At 44.8% G+C, this 27,500-nt stretch overlaps 1 protein-coding gene across 1 annotated transcript in view; it reads left to right on the plus strand.

Moving 5' to 3' along the window:
- Positions 1 to 27,500, plus strand: part of LOC130073398 (uncharacterized) — a 45,442-nt gene that overhangs the window by 16,654 nt on the left and 1,288 nt on the right. Inside the window, exons 9-20 of the mRNA XM_056238794.1 lie at positions 2,713 to 3,016; positions 3,605 to 3,844; positions 4,993 to 5,138; positions 5,398 to 5,524; positions 6,986 to 7,147; positions 8,365 to 8,564; positions 17,700 to 17,892; positions 18,064 to 18,192; positions 18,862 to 19,059; positions 24,615 to 24,802; positions 27,332 to 27,410; positions 27,483 to 27,500. The exon at positions 27,483 to 27,500 is cut by the window's right edge and continues 122 nt beyond it. Of these exons, the coding sequence (XP_056094769.1) occupies positions 2,713 to 3,016; positions 3,605 to 3,844; positions 4,993 to 5,138; positions 5,398 to 5,524; positions 6,986 to 7,147; positions 8,365 to 8,564; positions 17,700 to 17,892; positions 18,064 to 18,192; positions 18,862 to 19,059; positions 24,615 to 24,802; positions 27,332 to 27,410; positions 27,483 to 27,500 (1,984 nt within the window). The remainder of the gene's footprint in view (positions 1 to 2,712; positions 3,017 to 3,604; positions 3,845 to 4,992; positions 5,139 to 5,397; positions 5,525 to 6,985; positions 7,148 to 8,364; positions 8,565 to 17,699; positions 17,893 to 18,063; positions 18,193 to 18,861; positions 19,060 to 24,614; positions 24,803 to 27,331; positions 27,411 to 27,482) is intronic.

Below are 27,500 nucleotides of genomic sequence, written 5' to 3' on the forward strand. Positions count from 1 at the left end.
AAATCAGGCCACAACACAACGAAATCAAGCAAGCCACAACACAACGAAATCAGGCCACAACACAACGAAATCAAGCCACAACACTACGAAATCAGGCCACAACACAACGAAATCAGGCCACAACACAACGAAATCAAGCCACAACACAACGAAATCAAGCCACAACACAACGAAATCAGGCCACAACACAACGAAATCAAGCCACAACACAACGAAATCAGGCCACAACACAACGAAATCAGGCCACAACACAATGAAATCAAGCCACAACACTACGAAATCAGGCCACAACACAACGAAATCAAGCCACAACACAACGAAATCAGGCCACAACACAACGAAATCAAGCCACAACACAACGAAATCAGGCCACAACACAACGAAATCAAGCCACAACACAACGAAATCAGGCCACAACACAACGAAATCAGGCCACAACACAACGAAATCAGGCCACAACACAATGAAATCAAGCCACAACACTACGAAATCAGGCCACAACACAACGAAATCAGGCCACAACACAACGAAATCAGGCCACAACACAACGAAATCAAGCCACAACACAACGAAATCAAGCCACAACACAACGAAATCAGGCCACAACACAACGAAATCAAGCCACAACACTACGAAATCAAGCCACAACACTACGAAATCAGGCCACAACACAACGAAATCAGGCCACAACACAACGAAATCAGGCCAGAACACAACGAAATCAAGCCACAACACAACGAAATCAAGCCACAACACAACGAAATCAGGCCACAACACAACAAAATCAAGCCACAACACAACGAAATCAGGCCACAACACAACGAAATCAGGCCACAACACAACGAAATCAAGCCACAACACAACAAAATCAGGCCACAACACAACAAAATCAAGCCACAACACAACGAAATCAGGCCACAACACAACGAAATCAGGCCACAACACAACGAAATCAAGCCACAACACAACGAAATCAGGCCACAACACAACGAAATCAAGCCACAACACAACGAAATCAAGCCACAACACAACGAGATCAGGCCACAACACAACGAAATCAGGCCACAACACAACGAAATCAGGCCACAACACAACGAAATCAAGCCACAACTAGGCTTGGGAATCGGTTCCAGGTTCCGGTTTGGAACCGGTTCCAAACGTTCCGATCCATCCGAATTGTACACGTCCACACGTTAACGATTCCACTAACGATTCCGAATGTTCCGTTCCATCCATTCCCGCGTCGCGGCATGACGTTACAGTATGCGACTGGATTGTTAAATCCCCCAAAAGCGCGATGGCTACGAGACGATCGAGAGTGTGGCTTCATTTTAAATGCAGACCGGGGGAAGCAAATCTGGGCGACACAACCCCTCCCGTCATTTCAGCTCCAATGACGGCATCAAAACAATGAAAGCATGGCGAAGCGGCTCTCCACGGCTCTGCTTTCGTCGGCGAAAAAGTTAAGAAACTCGACGCTATAAGCCCTCAGTACCGAGCCGAGCAGTTCGCACGTGACTTTTATGCAGTGTTTCCCACACATAGACTAATTCGCGGCCACAAAATCAACTCCGGCCGCCACATATTGCGTTTCGTTCATTTTTTATGCTATTTAAAACACGCAGCGTATTCTTTCCGTTGTATTTCCTTTCCCCGCTTTCCCTCCGTCTCTCTATCACTCACGCGTCTCTCTCACATACACGCACATACACACACACACACCGCGTCTGTCTATGAGGCGCCGGACTGGACAAAAGCGAAGCAAACTCAGCGAGCGACACTGGGCGAGAGAGAGACAGAGTGTGACTTTTATTTAAACTTATATAAACTAATATAATTTATTTTACTGGACAGTTTAAAGCTCATAACCATATTTTGTTGTTACTTGAAGAGTGCAGTGTCATGTGGCATCATGCAGTATTTGTCCTGAAACTTTAAACTTTAAAAGCACACTCTTTTTATGACTAAAATAACAGTAAAGGGTAAAAAAAATGAATTCCCAAAAATTAAAACGGAAAAAACGGAATTTGGGAAAAATAAAACGGAATTTGGGAAAAAATAAAACTGATTTCATAGGGCCCTAGATATTGCACACTTGGTTTTCATTCTCTAAAACCACTTAGACATTCAAAGCCAACAACTCTCAAAGCCACCCTTTAAGTGTTCAGCAAATGGTACAGGAATCGATATGGGAATCGATAAGGAATCGCATCGATAAGCAGACTCGACAATGGCAACGATATCGATAATTTCTTAACGATGCCCATCCCTAGCCACAACACAACGAAATCAGGCCACAACACTACGACCCGACCACCAGAGGGCTCTCGGAGCGCGGTAAAGTTAGTCTTCCTTGCCACTGTTCTATAGAGTCGGCAGTCTTACAAAGATATCAATACCACGATTAGTTTTAACAGTACGTAAGCATTGTATATCGACATTAAATATGAATTCAAAACCACCTACGTGCATTATAGCAGCGCATTATACTCGAGAATGCTTTAACGCACTACCACAGCGCATGATGCCTAAGGGAACGTCTGCCAATTCCACCAAGTGGTTCGAACGTATCTCATCCAAAAGATCTTGATTTGTGTCCCGAAGATGAAGGAAAGCCTTACGGGTTTGGAGTGACATGAGTGCGAGTGCATGGTTCAGTGTGTCCCTGTGCGGTTGAAGCGATCTGCTGCAGTAATGATGTGCCTCTCTCAGCTTGAGCGTGTCGACGCTGTCGCGCGCCGCGGTGGCGCTGGAGCGTGTGCGAGTGCAGGTGTTTAAAGGGCTGGTGTCGGTGCTGCTGGCTGGCGTTCGGGCCGAGAGACGGGTTCTCGGGGTTGTGCACGGGCAGATCGTGGGCATGGAGGGGAAGGTCCAGGAGGATCACGTGGCTCGGATGAAGGCGCTCGCTGCTCAGTGTAACCTGGAGACGCAGGAGCAGATCGAGTCCCTGCAGCGCAAACACACCAGCGAAGCGGCGCACGCAGAACGACTGCTTCAACACGCGCCGCAGCAACAGGTGATATAGCATGTGATCTTTGGTGTCGTGTCTCATGTCAAGTCAAGTCACCTTCATTTATATAGCGCTTTTAACAATATAGATTGTTTCAAAGCAGCTTTACAGTGATTTTAACGTAACCGAGATTGTTTTGGCTTTACAGCAGCTCTAGAATAAAGTTATTGTCCAGCTAAAGTTAGTTTTGATTGATTCACTTCCGTTGTAAAGATCATTAGTTATTAACTTAGGGGCCGCTAACACGACACCATTTTAACATTAAACCCTAAATGTGTTCCGGCTCATTCGCACGACAACAGTGTTTAGAGCTCGAGAACGCACTCCCTGAGTGCAAGCATTGAAACATTTTGAAAAACATTATCATCTCTGCGCAAGCCCCAAAAACACGAACCTGTGAAAACACTGACGGCGTGCACATGCGTATTACATGTTTAGTCTATAGGTATGCGCGTTTTAATATATATGTGCGCAGGCGTGGAGTCTTTCTTTACAAATTGACCCCACCAAATTACTTGTCTGGCCTTAAAAATTCATAATACAGATTTTTTTGTCGCTTCCACGTTTTCATGTGAACTGGAATCATGTGTCAAGGATCATCAGGATGTCCGGGCTCTGCTGGAGGAGCTTCATCAGCGGGAGCAGAAGCGTCTGCAGAAGCGGCTCCGGGTCCGGCATGAACACGCGTCTGCGCAGACACTGAGACAGCAGACGCTGAGCCGGCGGTTTGAGCTGCACAAGATCCTGGGCGAGGAGCTGGAGGAGGCCGTCAGAACAGGAGAGCTGGAGAAAACCTCAGCCAACACACTCCTGCTGCAGTACTACAGCTGTCAGGTGATGATCTGTGTGAGTGTGTGTGTGTGTGAGTATGAGTATGAGTATGAGTATGAGTATGAGTATGAGTATGAGTATGAGTGTGAGTGTAAGAGTGTAAGAGTGAGCGTGTGAGTGACTGTCAGTGTGAGTGTGAGAGTGAGAGTGAGAGTGAGAGTGAGAGTGAGTGTGAGAGTGAGTGTGAGTGTGAGTATGAGTGAGTGTGTGTGAGTGAGTGAGAGTGTGAGAGTGAGTGTGAGTGTGTGTGAGTGTGAGAGTGAGTGAGTGTGTGTGTGTGTGTGTGTGTGTGTGTGTGTGTGTGTGTGTGTGTGAGTGTGTGTGTGAGTGAGTGAGAGTGTGAGATTGAGTGTGAGTGTGTGTGTGAGAGAGAGTGAGTATGAGTGAGTGTGAGAGTGAGTGTGAGAGTGAGAGTGAGTGTGTGTGTGAGTGAGTGAGAGTGTGAGAGTGAGTGTGAGTGTGAGTGTGTGTGTGTGTGTGAGTGAGAGTGAGTGTGAGAGTGAGAGTGTGTGTGTGTGTGTGTGAGTGTGAGAGTGAGAGTGAGTGAGTGTGAGTATGAGTGAGTGTATGAGTGAGTGTGTGTGTGAGTGAGTGAGTGTGTGTGTGAGTGTGTGTGTGAGTGAGTGAGAGTGTGAGATTGAGTGTGAGTGTGTGTGTGAGTGAGAGAGTGAGTGTGAGAGTGAGTGAGTGTGAGTATGAGTGAGTGTGTGTGTGTGTGTGTGTGTGTGAGTGAGTGTGTGAGTGAGTGTGTGTGTGAGTGAGTGAGTGTGAGTGTGTGTGTGTGTGTGTGTGTGTGTGTGTGAGTGAGTGTAAGAGTGAGTGACTGAGAGTGTGTGTGTGTCAGTGTGTGAGTGAGTGTGTTCGCTGTGTGTGTGTGTGTGTGTGGGGGGGGGGGGGGTCCATCTTGTTACACTTGTGGTATTTCCAGTCACAAATTGTATGTCTTTAGCTTATTTTCCATAATTTATTTGAACATGTAGTTCATATTTGTAAATACTATTTTTTTAGGTGGTTTAAAATCTGTCCGTCGTAGTTCATGTTATTATTTTAATATTTATGCAATAAACTCATAGCGTTTAATCTCTAAATCTGTACAATCAGTACCAACAAATCATTAAAACAATATATAAATGTGTTTATATCCGCCCCAGGATGTTCTGGAGGAGGGGCTTGATGTCCTTCTGGCCAATCAGAGAGCACTGCTGGCCGAGCGACACGCGCAGCGCCGCTTCCTGGCGAAGAGTATACAGAGTCTTCAGACCGTGACGAGCGAAGCCTTCAGCAGAGACACACACAGGTCGAACACACACCACACACACACGTGAGATACACACACACACACACTCACTCACTCACACACACGTGAGATTCACTCACTCACTCACTCACTCACTCACTCACTCACACACACACACACACACACACACACACACACACACACACACACACACACACACACACACACACACACACACACACACACACCACATACAACGCTTCTGTGTCTATGCCTGTGTAATCTTCCCTTTAGCAGACGTGTGTGTTTGTGTGAGCAGAGAGTGTTCTGATGTTCAGCGGGAGATTCTGCGCGTCAAACAGAGTTTAGAAGAAACAGTGTGTCGTGAGCGGAGAGCCATCCGCTGTGACATCATCAAGAGGAGACGACAGCTCCTGTCAGAGAAGGTGTGTGTGTGTGTGTGTTTAGGTGTGTGTTTGTGTGTGTGAGTGTGTGTGTATCTCACCTGTGTGTGTGTGTGTGTATCTCACCTCTGTGTGTGTGTGTGTGCTATATTTAACTATATTTTGGGGACAAATTTGTACCCAGAAGTGACCCTAACCTGACAAAATATCCAAAAACCTCCATTTAGGGACGTCCTCGTCCTCATATGTAAATCTGGTATAAATTAAATTTTACTTTAAAAATGCAGAAAGTTTTGTGTGATGGGTAGGTTTAGGGGTTGGGTTAGTGTGTGTGCGTGTGTGTGTGTGTGTGTGTGTTTCTGTTTATATTACATTGTGGGGACCAAATGACCCCACAAGTATAGTAAAACCTGAGATCACCTACATTGTGGGGCCCAGCCAGCGGTCCCCATGAGGAAAACAGCGTATAAATCATACTAAGTAATGTTTTTTGAAAATGTAAAAATGCAGAAAGTTGTGTGTGATGGGCAGGTTTAGGGATAGGGGCAGTGTGTGTGTGTGTGATGGGCAGGTTTAGGGATAGGGGCAGTGTAAGGGGACAGAATATACAGTTTGTACAGTATAAAAATCATTACGCCTATGGAGATATGTGGTCCCCACAAGTATAGCAAAACAAACCTGTGTGTGTGTGTGTGTGTGTGATGGGCAGGTTTAGAGGTCGGGGTAGTGAGTGTGTGTGTGTGTGTGTGTGTGTGTGTGTGTGTGTGTGTGTGTGTGTGATGGGCAGGTTTAGGGGTCGGGGTAGTGTGTGTGTGTGTGTGTGTGTGTGTGATGGGCAGGTTTAGGGGTCGGGGTAGTGAGTGTGTGAGTGTGTGTGTGTGTGTGATGGGCAGGTTTAGGGGTCGGGGTAGTGAGTGTGTGAGTGTGTGTGTGTGTGTGATGGGCAGGTTTAGGGGTCGGGGTAGTGTGTGTGAGAGTGTGTGTGATGGGCAGGTTTAGGGGTCGAGGTAGTGTGTGTGAGAGTGTGTGTGATGGGCAGGTTTAGGGGTCGGGGTAGTGTGTGTGAGAGTGTGTGTGATGGGCAGGTTTAGGGGTCGAGGTAGTGTGTGTGAGAGTGTGTGTGATGGGCAGGTTTAGGGGTCGGGGACAGAATATACAGTTTGGACAGTATAAAAACCATTACGTCTATGGAATGTCCCTGTGTGTGTGTGTGTTTAGGTGTATGTGAGTGTGTATTTCACCTGTGTGTGTGTGTGTGTGTGTGTTTAGGTGTATGTGAGTGTGTATTTCACCTGTGTGTGTGTGTGTGTGTGTGTGTGTGTGTGTTTAGGTGCATGTGAGTGTGTATTTCACCTGTGTGTGTGTGTGTGTGTGTTTAGGTGCATGTGAGTGTGTATTTCACCTGTGTGTGTGTGTGTGTGTGTGTGTGTGTGTGTGTGTGTGTGTGTGTGTGTGTGTTTAGGTGCATGTGAGTGTGTATTTCACCTGTGTGTGTGTGTTTAGGTGTGTGAACACTGGCGTCAGCTGCAGGCCGTCTCTGCTTCCTCTGACGTCACAGTGAATCAGTACCTGCAGAAATGGACTGAACTGCTGATGATGCAGAACAATGAACTATCAGATCTCATCAATCACCTGGACGAGGAGACGGCGGCCCGAGCACGCAAGGTGCTGAAGAACACACACCTCACACACGATACACACTAAAGATCATGTAGTGCTCTGCTTCAGGTGAGTGAGGACTGAGGGAACGCGGCTGTCGTCCGCTAGGATTAAATGCAGAAATAGCGTAATGACGTAGAAATAGCGTAATGACGTAGAAATAGCGCAATGACGTAGAAATAGCGTAATGACGTAGAAATAGCGTAATGACGTAGAAATAGCGTTATGGCGTAGAAATAGCGTAATGACGTAGAAATAGCGTTATGGCGTAAAAATAGCGTTATGACGTAGAAATAGCGTAATGATGTAGAAATAGTGTAATGACGTAGAAATAGCGTTATGGCGTAGAAATAGCGTAATGACGTAGAAATAGCGTTATGGCGTAGAAATAGCGTAATGACGTAGAAATAGCGTTATGGCGTAGAAATAGCGTAATGACGTAGCAATAGCGTAATGACGTAGAAATAGCGTAATGACGTAGAAATAGTGTAATGACGTAGAAATAGCGTAATGACGTAGAAATAGCGTAATGGCGTAGAAATAGCGTAATGACGTAGAAATAGCGTTATGGCGTAGAAATAGCGTAATGACGTAGAAATAGCGTTATGGCGTAGAAATAGCGTAATGACGTAGAAATAGCGTAATGACGTAGAAATAGCGTAATGACGTAGAAATAGCGGAATGACGTATGACGCGCTGAACGAGCTGTTGTTCCTGATGAATAAAGTGTCGTATAAACAAGTTTCCCGTAATTCTATAATCCTCGTTCTCGGCGTGTGTGTGTGAAGTGGAGCCGGACGATGGCCACCAGTGCCGCTTCAGACTCTCACACACACACCACTGGGTTTGGGCAGTTTTACTGTGTGATGAATATAAGCAGCGCCTCATTCGCTCATACGCTCATGTCTCCTAATTATGACCAGAGACGGATAAATATTAAGTCTGCTGTTTAAACAAATAAAGAACCAGTGTAGGAGAATAGTTATTATGCGCAGACAGCAGAAACTCTGTATATTCGTGCAGTGTGCGCATGTCAAAAAAATAAAAACAAAACGATTTGAAGCTTGTGACATAAACTCGCACATTAACGCGATCACGTTCAGCGTTCATGTAAACACTAATAGTAAACTTCATTAATACATTCAGATTCATCAATCGGAATTAATTTAGTCCGATTGAAACAGAAGTTGTGCATGTAAACACTGCCACTGTGTTGTGTGCAGGTGAGTGTGTGTGTGCTGCAGACGGCGCTGGCGCAGCTGAAGGCTCGTTCGCAGACGCAGGCGGTTCAGGAGAGTCTGCAGAGGCGGGGTCAAGCGGCGGCCCGAGAGCTGAGATCCACTCAGAGCCTCATCAGACAGCAGCATCAGCAGGAGCTCCAGGACCAGACCCGCTCCAGAGACGCCTTCAGACAATACTGCAGGTTACTAACACACTACACTTCATCAATACTGCAGGTTACTAACACACTACACTTCATCAATACTGCAGGTTACTAACACACTACACTTCATCAATACTGCAGGTTACTAACACACTACGCTTCATCAATACTGCAGGTTACTAACACACTACACTTCATCAATACTGCAGGTTACTAACACACTACACTTCATTAATACTGCAGGTTACTAACACACTACACTTCATCAATACTGCAGGTTACTAACACACTACACTTCATCAATACTGCAGGTTACTAACACACTACACTTCATTAATACTGCAGGTTACTAACACACTACACTTCATCAATACTGCAGGTTACTAACACACTACACTTCATTAATACTGCAGGTTACTAACACACTACACTTCATCAATACTGCAGGTTACTAACACACTACACTTCATCAATACTGCAGGTTACTAACACACTACACTTCATCAATACTGCAGGTTACTAACACACTACACTTCATTAATACTGCAGGTTACTAACACACTACACTTCATCAATACTGCAGGTTACTAACACTCTACACTTCATCAATACTGCAGGTTACTAACACTCTACACTTCATCAATACTGCAGGTTACTAACACACTACACTTCATCAATACTGCAGGTTACTAACACTCTACACTTCATCAATACTGCAGGTTACTAACACTCTACACTTCATCAATACTGCAGGTTACTAACACACTACACTTCATCAATACTGCAGGTTACTAACACTCTACACTTCATCAATACTGCAGGTTACTAACACACTACACTTCATCAATACTGCAGGTTACTAACACTCTACACTTCATCAATACTGCAGGTTACTAACACACTACACTTCATCAATACTGCAGGTTACTAACACACTACACTTCATCAATACTGCAGGTTACTAACACACTACACTTCATCAATACTGCAGGTTACTAACACACTACACTTCATCAATACTGCAGGTTACTAACACACTACACTTCATCAATACTGCAGGTCACTAACACACTACACTTCATTAATACTGCAGGTTACTAACACACTACACTTCATCAATACTGCAGGTCACTAACACACTACGCTTCATCAATACTGCAGGTTACTAACACACTACACTTCATCAATACTGCAGGTTACTAACACACTACACTTCATCAATACTGCAGGTTACTAACACACTACACTTCATCAATACTGCAGGTTACTAACACACTACACTTCATTAATACTGCAGGTTACTAACACACTACACTTCATCAATACTGCAGGTTACTAACACACTACACTTCATCAATACTGCAGGTTACTAACACACTACACTTCATTAATACTGCAGGTTACTAACACACTACACTTCATCAATACTGCAGGTTACTAACACACTACACTTCATTAATACTGCAGGTTACTAACACACTACACTTCATCAATACTGCAGGTTACTAACACACTACACTTCATCAATACTGCAGGTTACTAACACACTACACTTCATCAATACTGCAGGTTACTAACACACTACACTTCATTAATACTGCAGGTTACTAACACACTACACTTCATCAATACTGCAGGTTACTAACACTCTACACTTCATCAATACTGCAGGTTACTAACACTCTACACTTCATCAATACTGCAGGTTACTAACACACTACACTTCATCAATACTGCAGGTTACTAACACTCTACACTTCATCAATACTGCAGGTTACTAACACTCTACACTTCATCAATACTGCAGGTTACTAACACACTACACTTCATCAATACTGCAGGTTACTAACACTCTACACTTCATCAATACTGCAGGTTACTAACACACTACACTTCATCAATACTGCAGGTTACTAACACTCTACACTTCATCAATACTGCAGGTTACTAACACACTACACTTCATCAATACTGCAGGTTACTAACACACTACACTTCATCAATACTGCAGGTTACTAACACACTACACTTCATCAATACTGCAGGTTACTAACACACTACACTTCATCAATACTGCAGGTTACTAACACACTACACTTCATCAATACTGCAGGTTACTAACACACTACACTACATTAATACTGCAGGTTACTAACACACTACACTTCATCAATACTGCAGGTTACTAACACACTACACTTCATCAATACTGCAGGTTACTAACACACTACACTTCATCAATACTGCAGGTCACTAACACACTACACTTCATCAATACTGCAGGTTACTAACACACTACACTTCATCAATACTGCAGGTTACTAACACACTACACTTCATCAATACTGCAGGTTACTAACACACTACACTTCATCAATACTGCAGGTTACTAACACACTACACTTCATCAATACTGCAGGTTACTAACACACTACACTTCATCAATACTGCAGGTTACTAACACACTACACTTCATCAATACTGCAGGTTACTAACACACTACACTTCATCAATACTGCAGGTTACTAACACACTACACTACATTAATACTGCAGGTTACTAACACACTACACTTCATCAATACTGCAGGTTACTAACACACTACACTTCATCAATACTGCAGGTTACTAACACACTACACTTCATCAATACTGCAGGTCACTAACACACTACACTTCATCAATACTGCAGGTTACTAACACACTACACTTCATCAATACTGCAGGTTACTAACACACTACACTTCATCAATACTGCAGGTTACTAACACACTACACTTCATCAATACTGCAGGTTACTAACACACTACACTTCATCAATACTGCAGGTTACTAACACACTACACTTCATTAATACTGCAGGTTACTAACACACTACACTTCATTAATACTGCAGGTTACTAACACACTACACTTCATCAATACTGCAGGTTACTAACACACTACACTTCATCAATACTGCAGGTTACTAACACACTACACTTCATCAATACTGCAGGTTACTAACACACTACACTTCATCAATACTGCAGGTTACTAACACACTACACTTCATTAATACTGCAGGTTACTAACACACTACACTTCATCAATACTGCAGGTTACTAACACACTACACTTCATCAATACTGCAGGTTACTAACACACTACACTTCATCAATACTGCAGGTTACTAACACACTACACTTCATCAATACTGCAGGTTACTAACACACTACACTTCATCAATACTGCAGGTTACTAACACACTACACTTCATCAATACTGCAGGTTACTAACACACTACACTTCATCAATACTGCAGGTTACTAACACACTACACTTCATCAATACTGCAGGTCACTAACACACTACACTTCATCAATACTGCAGGTCACTAACACACTACACTTCATCAATACTGCAGGTTACTAACACACTACACTTCATCAATACTGCAGGTTACTAACACACTACACTTCATCAATACTGCAGGTTACTAACACACTACACTTCATCAATACTGCAGGTTACTAACACTCTACACTTCATCAATACTGCAGGTTACTAACACACTACACTTCATTAATACTGCAGGTTACTAACACTCTACACTTCATCAATACTGCAGGTTACTAACACACTACACTTCATCAATACTGCAGGTTACTAACACACTACACTTCATCAATACTGCAGGTTACTAACACACTACACTTCATCAATACTGCAGGTTACTAACACACTACACTTCATCAATACTGCAGGTTACTAACACACTACACTTCATCAATACTGCAGGTTACTAACACACTACACTTCATCAATACTGCAGGTTACTAACACACTACACTACATTAATACTGCAGGTTACTAACACACTACACTTCATCAATACTGCAGGTTACTAACACACTACACTTCATCAATACTGCAGGTTACTAACACACTACACTTCATCAATACTGCAGGTTACTAACACACTACACTTCATCAATACTGCAGGTTACTAACACACTACACTTCATCAATACTGCAGATACTGCAGGTTACTAACACACTACACTTCATCAATACTGCAGGTTACTAACACACTACACTTCATCAATACTGCAGGTCACTAACACACTACACTTCATCAATACTGCAGGTTACTAACACACTACACTTCATCAATACTGCAGGTTACTAACACACTACACTTCATCAATACTGCAGGTCACTAACACACTACACTTCATCAATACTGCAGGTTACTAACACACTACACTTCATTAATACTGCAGGTTACTAACACACTACACTTCATCAATACTGCAGGTTACTAACACACTACACTTCATCAATACTGCAGGTTACTAACACACTACACTTCATCAATACTGCAGGTTACTAACACACTACACTTCATCAATACTGCAGGTTACTAACACACTACACTTCATTAATACTGCAGGTTACTAACACTCTACACTTCATCAATACTGCAGGTTACTAACACACTACACTTCATTAATACTGCAGGTTACTAACACACTACACTTCATCAATACTGCAGGTTACTAACACACTACACTTCATCAATACTGCAGGTTACTAACACACTACACTTCATCAATACTGCAGATACTGCAGGTTACTAACACACTACACTTCATCAATACTGCAGATACTGCAGGTTACTAACACACTACACTTCATCAATACTGCAGGTTACTAACACACTACACTTCATCAATACTGCAGGTTACTAACACACTACACTTCATCAATACTGCAGGTCACTAACACACTACACTTCATCAATACTGCAGGTTACTAACACACTACACTTCATCAATACTGCAGGTCACTAACACACTACACTTCATTAATACTGCAGGTTACTAACACTCTACACTTCATCAATACTGCAGGTTACTAACACACTACACTTCATTAATACTGCAGGTTACTAACACTCTACACTTCATCAATACTGCAGGTTACTAACACTCTACACTTCATCAATACTGCAGGTTACTAACACACTACGCTTCATCAATACTGCAGGTTACTAACACACTACACTTCATCAATACTGCAGGTTACTAACACACTACACTTCATCAATACTGCAGGTTACTAACACACTACACTTCATCAATACTGCAGGTTACTAACACACTACACTTCATCAATACTGCAGGTTACTAACACACTACACTTCATCAACACTGCAGGTTACTAACACACTACACTTCATCAATACTGCAGGTTACTAACACACTACACTTCATCAATACTGCAGGTTACTAACACACTACACTTCATTAATACTGCAGGTTACTAACACACTACACTTCATCAATACTGCAGGTTACAAACACACTACACTTCATTAATACTGCAGGTTACTAACACACTACACTTCATCAATACTGCAGGTTACTAACACACTACACTTCATTAATACTGCAGGTTACTAACACACTACACTTCATCAATACTGCAGGTTACTAACACACTACACTTCATCAATACTGCAGGTTACTAACACACTACACTTCATCAACACTGCAGGTTACTAACACACTACACTTCATCAATACTGCAGGTTACTAACACACTACACTTCATCAATACTGCAGGTTACTAACACACTACACTTCATCAATACTGCAGGTTACTAACACACTACACTTCATTAATACTGCAGGTTACTAACACACTACACTTCATTAATACTGCAGGTTACTAACACACTACACTTCATTAATACTGCAGGTTACTAACACACTACACTTCATCAATACTGCAGGTTACTAACACACTACACTTCCTTAATACTGCAGGTTACTAACACACTACACTTCATCAATACTGCAGGTTACTAACACACTACACTTCATTAATACTGCAGGTTACTAACACACTACACTTCATTAATACTGCAGGTTACTAACACACTACACTTCATCAATACTGCAGGTTACTAACACACTACACTTCATCAATACTGCAGGTTACTAACACACTACACTTCATCAATACTGCAGGTTACTAACACACTACACTTCATCAATACTGCAGGTTACTAACACACTACACTTCATCAATACTGCAGGTTACTAACACACTACACTTCATCAATACTGCAGGTTACTAACACACTACACTTCATCAATACTGCAGGTTACTAACACACTACACTTCATCAATACTGCAGGTTACTAACACACTACACTTCATCAATACTGCAGGTTACTAACACACTACACTTCATCAATACTGCAGGTTACTAACACACTACACTTCATCAATACTGCAGGTTACTAACACACTACACTACATCAATACTGCAGGTTACTAACACACTACACTTCATTAATACTGCAGGTTACTAACACACTACACTTCATCAATACTGCAGGTTACTAACACACTACACTTCATCAATACTGCAGGTTACTAACACTCTACACTTCATCAATACTGCAGGTTACTAACACACTACACTTCATCAATACTGCAGGTTACTAACACTCTACACTTCATCAATACTGCAGGTTACTAACACTCTACACTTCATCAATACTGCAGGTTACTAACACACTACACTTCATCAATACTGCAGGTTACTAACACACTACACTTCATTAATACTGCAGGTTACTAACACACTACACTTCATCAATACTGCAGGTTACTAACACACTACACTTCATCAATACTGCAGGTCACTAACACACTACACTTCATCAATACTGCAGGTTACTAACACACTACACTTCATCAATACTGCAGGTTACTAACACACTACACTTCATCAATACTGCAGGTCACTAACACACTACACTTCATCAATACTGCAGGTTACTAACACACTACACTTCATCAATACTGCAGGTTACTAACACACTACACTTCATCAATACTGCAGGTTACTAACACACTACACTTCATCAACACTGCAGGTTACTAACACACTACACTTCATCAATACTGCAGGTCACTAACACACTACACTTCATCAATACTGCAGGTTACTAACACACTACACTTCATCAATACTGCAGGTTACTAACACACTACACTTCATCAATACTGCAGGTTACTAACACACTACACTTCATCAATACTGCAGGTTACTAACACACTACACTTCATCAATACTGCAGGTTACTAACACACTACACTTCATCAATACTGCAGGTTACTAACACACTACACTTCATCAATACTGCAGGTTACTAACACACTACACTTCATCAATACTGCAGGTTACTAACACACTACACTTCATCAATACTGCAGGTTACTAACACACTACACTTCATTAATACTGCAGGTTACTAACACACTACACTTCATCAATACTGCAGGTTACTAACACACTACACTTCATCAATACTGCAGGTTACTAACACACTACACTTCATCAATACTGCAGGTTACTAACACACTACACTTCATCAATACTGCAGGTCACTAACACACTACACTTCATCAATACTGCAGGTTACTAACACACTACACTTCATCAATACTGCAGGTTACTAACACTCTACACTTCATCAATACTGCAGGTTACTAACACACTACACTTCATTAATACTGCAGGTTACTAACACTCTACACTTCATCAATACTGCAGGTTACTAACACACTACACTTCATCAATACTGCAGGTTACTAACACACTACACTTCATTAATACTGCAGGTTACTAACACACTACACTTCATTAATACTGCAGGTTACTAACACACTACACTTCATCAATACTGCAGGTTACTAACACACTACACTTCATCAATACTGCAGGTTACTAACACACTACACTTAATTAATACTGCAGGTTACTAACACTCTACACTTCATCAATACTGCAGGTTACTAACACACTACACTTCATCAATACTGCAGGTTACTAACACACTACACTTCATTAATACTGCAGGTTACTAACACACTACACTTCATCAATACTGCAGGTTACTAACACACTACACTTCATCAATACTGCAGGTTACTAACACACTACACTTCATTAATACTGCAGGTTACTAACACACTACACTTCATCAATACTGCAGGTTACTAACACACTACACTTCATCAATACTGCAGGTTACTAACACACTACACTTCATCAATACTGCAGGTTACTAACACACTACACTTCATTAATACTGCAGGTTACTAACACACTACACTTCATCAATACTGCAGGTTACTAACACACTACACTTCATCAATACTGCAGGTTACTAACACACTACACTTCATTAATACTGCAGGTTACTAACACACTACACTTCATCAATACTGCAGGTTACTAACACACTACACTTCATCAATACTGCAGGTTACTAACACACTACACTTCATCAATACTGCAGGTTACTAACACACTACACTTCATTAATACTGCAGGTTACTAACACACTACACTTCATCAATACTGCAGGTTACTAACACACTACACTTCATCAATACTGCAGGTTACTAACACACTACACTTCATCAATACTGCAGGTTACTAACACACTACACTTCATCAATACTGCAGGTTACTAACACACTACACTTCATCAATACTGCAGGTTACTAACACACTACACTTCATCAATACTGCAGGTTACTAACACACTACACTTCATCAATACTGCAGGTTACTAACACACTACACTTCATCAATACTGCAGGTTACTAACACACTACGCTTCATCAATACTGCAGGTTACTAACACACTACACTTCATCAATACTGCAGGTTACTAACACACTACACTTCATCAATACTGCAGGTTACTAACACACTACACTTCATTAATACTGCAGGTTACTAACACACTACACTTCATCAATACTGCAGGTTACTAACACACTACGCTTCATTAATACTGCAGGTTACTAACACACTACACTTCATTAATACTGCAGGTTACTAACACACTACACTTCATTAATACTGCAGGTTACTAACACACTACACTTCATTAATACTCATACAGCACGGGTGATCAAAGATGCAAACAGATCAAGTGCAATAAAATAAACACTATTCTCTCCACTAGTTATGGAAGTGAAGCTGTGTAATGAAACACATCTGCTATTGTTCTAGTCGAGCGCCGGGTGTCGTTGTGTTTAGTAGAATGGGATGAAGGCAGAATCAGTGTATCTGATTAGTGTGTGTGTGTGTGTGTGTCAGCGCTCTTTGTGAGTGTCAGCGCTCTCTCTCGCATGAGCAGCGTGTGCGTCTGCAGCTGGAGTGTGTGAAGGCCGCGTGTCGTCTGGATCGATGTCTCGTGCTGCATCACACCATCTGTGAGCTTGAGCGGCTCTGTGACCCCGGCGTGACCCTCGGTGACCCCGGCGTGACCCCTGCAGGCTCAGAGACAGAGGTGAGTGTCGTACGACACAGTGTTCTTCATTCAGCTTCTCCAATAAATGAATCTTGACTTTAGAATGTTTAGATATTTGTGCTGGAAAACGAGACAGAAACACTGAGGAAGAAGATAATTTTTTCAGTGTGTGTGTGTGTGTGTGTGTGATGCGTTTCCTCTGACCTGCAGCTGCTGAGGTCATCAGAGGTCACAGAGCTGCAGTGTTTCCAGCGGCGTCTGCAGGAGAGACTGCGACGGCTGCGCAGCGACACACACAGCGACACACACAGCGACACACACAGCGACACACTGCAGAGGGTGAGAGAGACCGGCGCCGAGATCACACGATCACTCTGGTGGTTGGAGAGAGATTGCCTGATATGATTGTAAAGCAGTTTGGGTGTACAGTAGTACATATGAAAGCGCTATATAAATGCCTCATTCATTCATTCATTCATTCACTCGACATGCTTAAAGGAGTAGTTCACTTTAAGATGAAAATTACCCCATGATTTACTCTCCCTCAAGTCACCAGGTGTGTATGACTTTCTTCTTTCAGACGAATACAATCTGAGTTATATTAAAAAATCTCCTGGCTCTTCCAAGCTTTATCAGGTTGAAGCTCATAAAAGCTCACTTTCATGATGGATAGATGCACCTTTTTTTAGCTTCAATCTGATGGTTTCAATCCACTGCTATTATAAAGCTGGGAAGAGCCAGGATACTTTTTAATATAACTCAGATTGTATTCGTCTGAAAAAAGTAAGTCATACACACATGGTGACTTGAGGGAGAGTAAATCATAAGCTAATTTTCATCTTAAAGTGAACTACTCCTTTAACAGCTGCAGATGAATGAAAGACCTGTGTGTGTGTGTGTGTGTGTTGTGTGTGTGTGTGTGTGTGTGTGTGTGTGTGTGTGTGTGTGTGTGTGTGTGTGTGTGTGTGTGTGTGTGTGTGTGTGTGTGTGTGTGTGTGTGTGTGGCAGGAGGCGTGTGTGTTCCAGGAACAGCAGCTGAGTGCTTGTCAGGAGTGTGTGGCCGTGTTCGTGGCGTCGCTGCAGTGGGAACAAGCGGAGAAGAAAACAAGAGTGACGGAGACACACACAGCCCTGCTGAAACTACAGACACTCATCACTGCAGAACTGCACAGTGACATCACACACGCCATACACACACACCGCCTGGTGAGATACACACACTCACAAACACATTGTAAACTATATTATCGTCCATCTGCTTCATGAAGATATTAAGATATATTACACTGAAAAAATTTATAAACGCAACACTTTTGTTTTTGCCCCCATTTTTCATGAGCTGAACTCAAAGATCTAAGACTTTTTCTATCTATGTACACAAAAGGTCTATTTCTCTCAAATATTGTTCACAAATCTGTCTAAATCTGTGTTAGTGAGCACTTCTCCTGTGCCGAGATCATCCATCCCCCTCACAGGTGTGGCACATCAAGATGCTGATTATTGCACAGGTGTGCCTTAGGCTGGCCACAATAAAAGGTCCCTCTAAAATGTGCAGTTTTACTGTATTGGGGCAGGGGGGTTGGGTTGGGGGGGTGGTCTAAAAACCAGTCAGTATCTGGTGTGACCACCATTTGCCTCCCGCAGTGCAACACATCTCCTCTGCATAGAGTTGATCAGGTTGTTGATTGTGGCCTGTGTGATGTTGGTCCACTCCTCTTCAATGGCTGAGCGGAGTTGCTGGATATTGGCAGATCCTGGAACACGCTGTTGTATACGCCGATCCAGAGCATCCCAAACATGCTCAATGGGGGACATGTCCGGTGAGTATGCTGGCCATGCAAGAACTGGGATGTTTTCAGCTTCCTGGAATCGTGTACAAATCCTCCATCATGGGGCCGTGCGTTATCATGCTGCAACATGAGGTGATGGTCCTGGATGAATGGCACAACAATGGGCCTCAGGATCTCGTCACGGTTTCTCTGCGCATTCAGTATGCCATCAATAAAATGCACCTATGTTCGTTGTCCATAACATATGACTGCCCATACCATAACCCCACCGCCACCATGGGCCACTCGATCCACAACGCTGACATCAGCTAACCGCTCACCCACACGACGCCATACAGAGTCTGCCATCTGCCCTGCACAGGGAAAACCGGGATTTATCCGTGAAGAGAACAGCTCTCCAAAGCACCAGACGCCATCGAATGTGAGCATTTGCCGACTCAAGTCTGTTCCAACGACGAACTGCAGTAAGGTCGAGACCCGATGAGGACGACGAGCATGCAGATGAGCTTCCCTGAGACAGAAACTCTTTGGTTCTGCAGACCGAGTTTTGCAGCCGCTGTCCGGGTGGCTGGTCTCAGACGATCTTGTGTCCGGTGGCTGGTCTCAGACGATCTTGTGTCCGGGTGGCTGGTCTCTGACGATCTCGTGTCCGGGTGGCTGGTCTCAGACGATCTTGTGTCCGGGTGGCTGGTCTCAGACGATCTTGTGTCCGGGTGGCTGGTCTCTGACGATCTTGTGTCCGTGTGGCTGGTCTCTGACGATCCCGTGTCCGGGTGGCTGGTCTCAGACGATCTTGTGTCCGGGTGGCTGGTCTCAGACGATCTTGTGTCCGGGTGGCTGGTCTCAGACGATCTTGTGTCCAGGTGGCTGGTCTCAGACGATCCCGTGTCCAGGTGGCTGGTCTCAGACGATCTTGTGTCCGGGTGGCTGGTCTCAGACGATCTTGTGTCCGGGTGGCTGGTCTCTGACGATCCCGTGTCCGGGTGGCTGGTCTCAGACGATCTTGTGTCCGGGTGGCTGGTCTCAGACGATCTTGTGTCCAGGTGGCTGGTCTCAGACGATCTTGTGTCCGGGTGGCTGGTCTCAGACGATCTTGTGTCCAGGTGGCTGGTCTCAGACGATCTTGTGTCCGGGTGGCTGGTCTCTGACGATCTTGTGTCCGTGTGGCTGGTCTCTGACGATCCCGTGTCCGTGTGGCTGGTCTCTGACGATCCCGTGTCCGGGTGGCTGTTCTCAGACGATCTTGTGTCCGGGTGGCTGGTCTCAGACGATCCTGTGTCCGGGTGGCTGGTCTCAGACGATCCTGTGTCCGTGTGGCTGGTCTCTGACGATCCCGTGTCCGGGTGGCTGTTCTCAGACGATCTTGTGTCCGGGTGGCTGGTCTCAGACGATCTTGTGTCCGGATGGCTGGTCTCAGACGATCTTGTGTCCAGGTGGCTGGTCTCAGACGATCTTGTGTCCGGGTGGCTGGTCTCTGACGATCTTGTGTCCGGGTGGCTGGTCTCTGACGATCTTGTGTCCGTGTGGCTGGTCTCTGACGATCCCGTGTCCGGGTGGCTGGTCTCAGACGATCTTGTGTCCGGGTGGCTGGTCTCTGACGATCCTGTGTCCGTGTGGCTGGTCTCTGACGATCCCGTGTCCGGGTGGCTGTTCTCAGACGATCTTGTGTCCGGGTGGCTGGTCTCAGACGATCTTGTGTCCGGGTGGCTGGTCTCAGACGATCTTGTGTCCGTGTGGCTGGTCTCTGACAATCTTGTGTCCGTGTGGCTGGTTTCTGAAGATCCCGTGTCCGGGTGGCTGGTCTCAGACGATCTTGTGTCCGGGTGGCTGGTCTCAGACGATCTTGTGTCCAGGTGGCTGGTCTCAGACGATCTTGTGTCCGGGTGGCTGGTCTCAGACGATCTTGTGTCCGGGTGGCTGTTCTCAGACGATCTTGTGTCCGGGTGGCTGGTCTCAGACGATCTTGTGTCTGGGTGGCTGTTCTCTGACGATCCCGTGTCCGGGTGGCTGGTCTCAGACGATCTTGTGTCCGGGTGGCTGGTCTCAGACGATCTTGTGTCTGGGTGGCTGTTCTCAGACGATCTTGTGTCCGGGTGGCTAGTCTCAGACGATCTTGTGATCTTGTGTCCGGGTGGCTGTTCTCAGACGATCTTGTGTCCGGGTGGCTGGTCTCAGACGATCTTGTGTCCGGGTGGCTGGTCTCAGACGATCTTGTGTCCGGGTGGCTGGTCTCAGACGATCTTGTGATCTTGTGTCCGGGTGTCTGGTCTCAGACGATCTTGTGTCTGGGTGGCTGTTCTCAGACGATTTTGTGTCCGGGTGGCTGGTCTCAGACGATCTTGTGTCCGGGTGGCTGGTCTCAGACGATCTTGTGATCTTGTGTCCGGGTGGCTGGTCTCAGACGATCTTGTGTCCAGGTGGCTGGTCTCAGACGATCTTGTGTTCGGGTGGCTTGTCTCAGACGATCTCGTGTCCGGGTGGCTGGTCTCAGACGATCTTGTGTCCGGGTGGCTGGTCTCAGACGATCTTGTGTCCGGGTGGCTGGTCTCAGATGATCTTGTGTTTGGGTGGCTTGTCTCAGACGATCTCGTGTCCGGGTGGCTGGTCTCAGACGATCTTGTGTCCATGTGGCTGGTCTCAGACGATCTTGTGTCCGGGTGGCTGGTCTCAGACGATCTTGTGTCCGGGTGGCTGGTCTCAGACGATCTTGTGTCCGGGTGGCTGGTCTCTGACGATCTTGTGTCCGTGTGGCTGGTCTCTGACGATCCCGTGTCCGGGTGGCTGGTCTCAGACGATCTTGTGTCCGGGTGGCTGTTCTCAGACGATCTTGTGTCCGGGTGGCTGGTCTCTGACGATCTTGTGTCCGGGTGGCTGGTCTCTGACGATCCCGTGTCCGGGTGGCTGGTCTCAGACGATCTTGTGTCCGGGTGGCTGTTCTCAGACGATCTTGTGTCCGGGTGGCTGGTCTCAGACGATCTTGTGTCCGGGTGGCTGGTCTCAGACGATCTTGTGTCCGGGTGGCTGGTCTCAGACGATCTTCTGTCCGGGTGGCTGGTCTCAGACGATCTTGTGTCCGGGTGGCTGGTCTCAGACGATCTTGTGTCCGGGTGGCTGGTCTCAGACGATCTTGTGTCCGGGTGGCTGTTCTCAGACGATCTTGTGTCCGGGTGGCTGGTCTCAGACGATCTTGTGTCCGGGTGGCTGGTCTCAGACGATCTTGTAATCTTGTGTCCGGGTGGCTGGTCTCAGACGATCTCGTGTCCGGGTGGCTGGTCTCAGACGATCTTGTAATCTTGTGTCCGGGTGGCTGGTCTCAGACGATCTTGTGTCCAGATGGCTGGTCTCAGACGATCTTGTGTTCGGGTGGCTTGTCTCAGACGATCTCGTGTCCGGGTGGCTTGTCTCAGACGATCTTGTGTCCGGGTGGCTGGTCTCAGACGATCTTGTGTCCGGGTGGCTGGTCTCAGACGATCTTGTGTCCGGGTGGCTGGTCTCAGACGATCTTGTAATCTTGTGTCCGGGTGGCTGGTCTCAGACGATCTTGTGTCCGGGTGGCTGGTCTCAGACGATCTTGTAATCTTGTGTCCGGGTGGCTGGTCTCAGACGATCTTGTGTCCAGGTGGCTGGTCTCAGACGATCTTGTGTTCGGGTGGCTTGTCTCAGACGATCTCGTGTCCGGGTGGCTGGTCTCAGACGATCTTGTGTCCGGGTGGCTGGTCTCAGACGATCTTGTGTTCGGGTGGCTTGTCTCAGACGATCTCGTGTCCGGGTGGCTGGTCTCAGACGATCTTGTGTCCATGTGGCTGGTCTCAGACGATCTTGTGTCCGGGTGGCTGGTCTCAGACGATCTTGTGTCCGGGTGGCTGGTCTCAGACGATCTTGTGTCCGGGTGGCTGGTCTCTGACGATCTTGTGTCCGTGTGGCTGGTCTCTGACGATCCCGTGTCCGGGTGGCTGGTCTCAGACGATCTTGTGTCCGGGTGGCTGTTCTCAGACGATCTTGTGTCCGGGTGGCTGGTCTCTGACGATCTTGTGTCCGTGTGGCTGGTCTCTGACGATCCCGTGTCCGGGTGGCTGGTCTCAGACGATCTTGTGTCCGGGTGGCTGGTCTCAGACGATCTTGTGTTCGGGTGGCTTGTCTCAGACGATCTCGTGTCCGGGTGGCTGGTCTCAGACGATCTTGTGTCCATGTGGCTGGTCTCAGACGATCTTGTGTCCGGGTGGCTGGTCTCAGACGATCTTGTGTCCGGGTGGCTGGTCTCAGACGATCTTGTGTCCGGGTGGTAATCTTGTGTCCGGGTGGCTGGTCTCAGACGATCTTGTGTCCAGGTGGCTGGTCTCAGACGATCTTGTGTCCGGGTGGCTGGTCTCAGACGATCTTGGAGGGGAAGATGCTGATGTGGAGGTCCTGGGCTGGTGTGGTTACACGTGGTCTGCGGTTGTGAGGCCGGTTGGATGTACTGCCTAATTCTCTGAAATGCCTTTGGAGACGCTTATGGTGGAGAAATGAACATTCAATTTACGGGCAACAGCTCGCCACACCTGTGAGGGGGATGGATGATCTCGGCACAGGAGAAGTGCTCACTAACACAGATTTAGACAGATTTGTGAACAATATTTGAGAGAAATAGACCTTTTGTGTACATAGAAAAAGTCTTAGATCTTTAAGTTCAGCTCATGAAAAATGGGGGCAAAAACAAAAGTGTTGCGTTTATAATTTTGTTCAGTGTATACCAACATTAACATTGTGATTATCTGTGAAGCTGCTTTGAAACGATGTGAAAAGTGTATAAATAGATTTTACTTTACTTGAGAATCACAATTTCCCTCTATTTTCTTAGATTTTTTTACTTTTGGGTTTGTAATTCTCATTAGATTTTTATTTCGAAATTTAGAGAGCATATTGACGGGCAGGTGAAAGGTCATGTGATGGTGAATTATGAGGTTTTGATGAGTGTCTGTCTCTGTCCAGGCTTTGGAGGAGGCGGAGCTCCGGCTTCAGCAGGAGGTGGGGCTGTGGGAGGAGTCAGCAGAGGGGCGTGGCTCAGATGATGATGATGATGAAGAGGGCGTGTTTACAGTGAACGCTGACGCTGGAGTCTCGGTTCTCCTGCAGGAGGCGCTGTTCAAGAGACAGCAGCTGCAGCGCTTGACTGACAGGTGCCACTCACTCACACACACACACACACACACACACACTCATAAATACTCTAGTTTGTATAATAATAACAATATTTATGAATACTCAATGCATGCGTAAACTCAGAGCCGTTAGAAATTTGAATTTAAAATCTCTTCCAACGGCTCTGCTCTATGGTTAGTTCCGACCGTTCCGACTGATGATGCGGTGCACAATGACAGTTGGGTGATTTCGCTCTCCACTTCCTGTGAAGTGATGTATCGACGTTCCCATATTCCCTACGCCAGTCGCAGTGCCCTTCGAACTGAACATGTTCATTCCCTTAGGATTGGAATCTCAGTTAAGATGGCGAAATACCCTGTGAAGTCCACTTCGCAGTCCACTTACCTATAGTCTGATATAATGAGAATATGGAGGAAAAACTCAAAATGAGCAAAAATATGCAATTTGAAACAAATGCTGATATTTGGACAAAAAGTGATGCTTTTTAATTTTTTTATTACATTTTTTAAATTTTTAATTCTGATGCTTGTAATGAATATCAATGATATCTTTATAACAGTATAGCTGATACTTACATAAAATGCATTTAAACATCAATATCTGCCAATAATATGTCTTAGTAAGATGATATTTAAATGCTTAGTTTTATGAGCAAAGCTCTGTAGTTTTTAAACATAATGCAATGCAATACAAGGATGATTGACAGATGAACAAATAAACCTTCCTCAAAAGCCTGATGATCATATTTGATACTCATGATTTTTCTATAAAGTGTTGATGGATGATCTAGTAAACCTCCTTCAGTCCAGCTGAAGTTATTCTTGCACTTCCTTGATAAAGTCATGTCAGATTTGACAGCAGCTGAAGGAGGTTTGTACAGTTATACTGAGAGACTTTCACTGGATAAAAGAGTGTAAGCTGTCAGTCAGACACAGAAGCACTGCAGATCGACCGGCTCATCTCAGGCCTCTGCGTATCAAATATGATACAGTATCTTTATAGGTTAAACTAAAGCTTGTGTGAGTAACGTCCACATTACATGTGTTCACATTACTACTCTCATCTGGAGTGTGTGTGTGTGTGTGTGTGTGTGAGAGAGAGAGAGAGAGAGAGAGTGTGTGTGTGTGAGTGAGTGAGTCTAAATGAGAGTGAGTGTGTGAGAGTAAGTGTGTGTGTGTGTGAGAGTGAGTGAGTGTGAGTGACTGTGAGTGTGTGTGTGTGTGTGTGTGTGGCTGCGATCTGTCACTCATAGGTAAGAGTATCCGTCTGTAGAGAGGGTTTAAGATGTCGTAACTTTATTAATTATTCTAATAGTTCTGCACTTGATTGACAGGTGTCAGTCACTGCTGTCAGTGTTCACACTACTGGAGTCGCTTGCAGAAACTACTAAGGGGCTGTTTACACCTGGCCACTTCATGCGTTTTATAAGATCGGATAGCTATCTGATTTGTCAAAACGATTCCATTTACACCTGGTCACATAAATGTGTTTTTGCAAAACGGATATAAATCCGATCTTCAACTCCCGCGCTATATGCAGATTTAACGGAGTTCACGTCACCGAAAGCAACAGATATGAGCTGCATTTTATTGATCATCGGCTAATTTCAAAATCAAAGACAGCAATAAGAGAGAGCGGCAACAGCCCTGGTAAGATCATTTCGTTTCTTTACTTTTAATGAAGATGATTGTGTGTTAAGCGTCTGCGACTTACTTTCACTTTGATTTGCGATAGTTTGCACGTACGGCTGTGACTTGATGAATAGAGGCTCGAGCTGCTCATCTGCGGTAGTGTTGCAGTAGCGTCGTCATATCTGACTATAACATGACATATAGCCTATATAACACGCTCTCACACGTTTATTTTTGATCATTTTTGGGAGGAGTAAAATTTACATATGTGGTTTCAACAACCAGATGCATTACACTTGTCCAGTTTCATCTGTAATGCGGCCCAGAGCTCCTCCTGAAGTGGTGTGAGCGATCGGATTCAGATCCGTCTCGAGTGCGTTTCGGAGGGCATTTACACCTGGCCTTTTCACGATAGCTATCAGATCACAGAAACACATGAAGTGGCCAGGTGTAAACAGCCCCTTAGACTAGACTTACAAGTTAGTCTTCTACATTATTTAGGACTGGTCACAATTTGAAGTCAGTTGTATGAAAATGCAGATTTTGTCTCTTTGAGAATGAAAAGTAAGAGTATCTGTCAGACTGCGATCTCGTGTACTCCGGTATTTAGAGGGAAATGCATTAGTTGTTTCTCCTCTATTGTGTCGTATATCGAGAGAAACGCTTCAGGAACAGGAGCACATGTGGGCGGGGCTTGATTGTGTCTGGGGAACTGATTGGATGGTTGGATGGTTGTGGTTTGCTATTGGCTGATCTCATGTGAGTGACAGGTTGAAGCCCCGCCCACATCATCAGAGAAGAGAAGCTGCACGAGGAACTGATTCTGATTTGACATTATTAACACTATAATGATGATGTGCACCTGTTAATCATTCGCAATAAACACTGGATTGTCTGATTTGCTGGTGATTTCAGAGAGTTGAGGAGGAATCAGACACTCGAGCATCACAGAGAGAAACTGCAGCTGAAGAGACTTCAGACCTACTGTGAGCAGGTGTGTGTGTGTGTGTGTGTGTGTGCTGTTTCCTGTAATTCATTATACATTAATGTGTGTGTATTGTGTCAGGATGTGGCGTTTACAGCA

Source organism: Rhinichthys klamathensis, unplaced genomic scaffold (genome assembly GCF_029890125.1).
Source record: "Rhinichthys klamathensis goyatoka isolate OS25496 unplaced genomic scaffold, OSU_Roscu_1.1 h1tg000545l_1, whole genome shotgun sequence".
NCBI classification, from domain to species: Eukaryota; Metazoa; Chordata; class Actinopteri; order Cypriniformes; family Leuciscidae; genus Rhinichthys; species Rhinichthys klamathensis.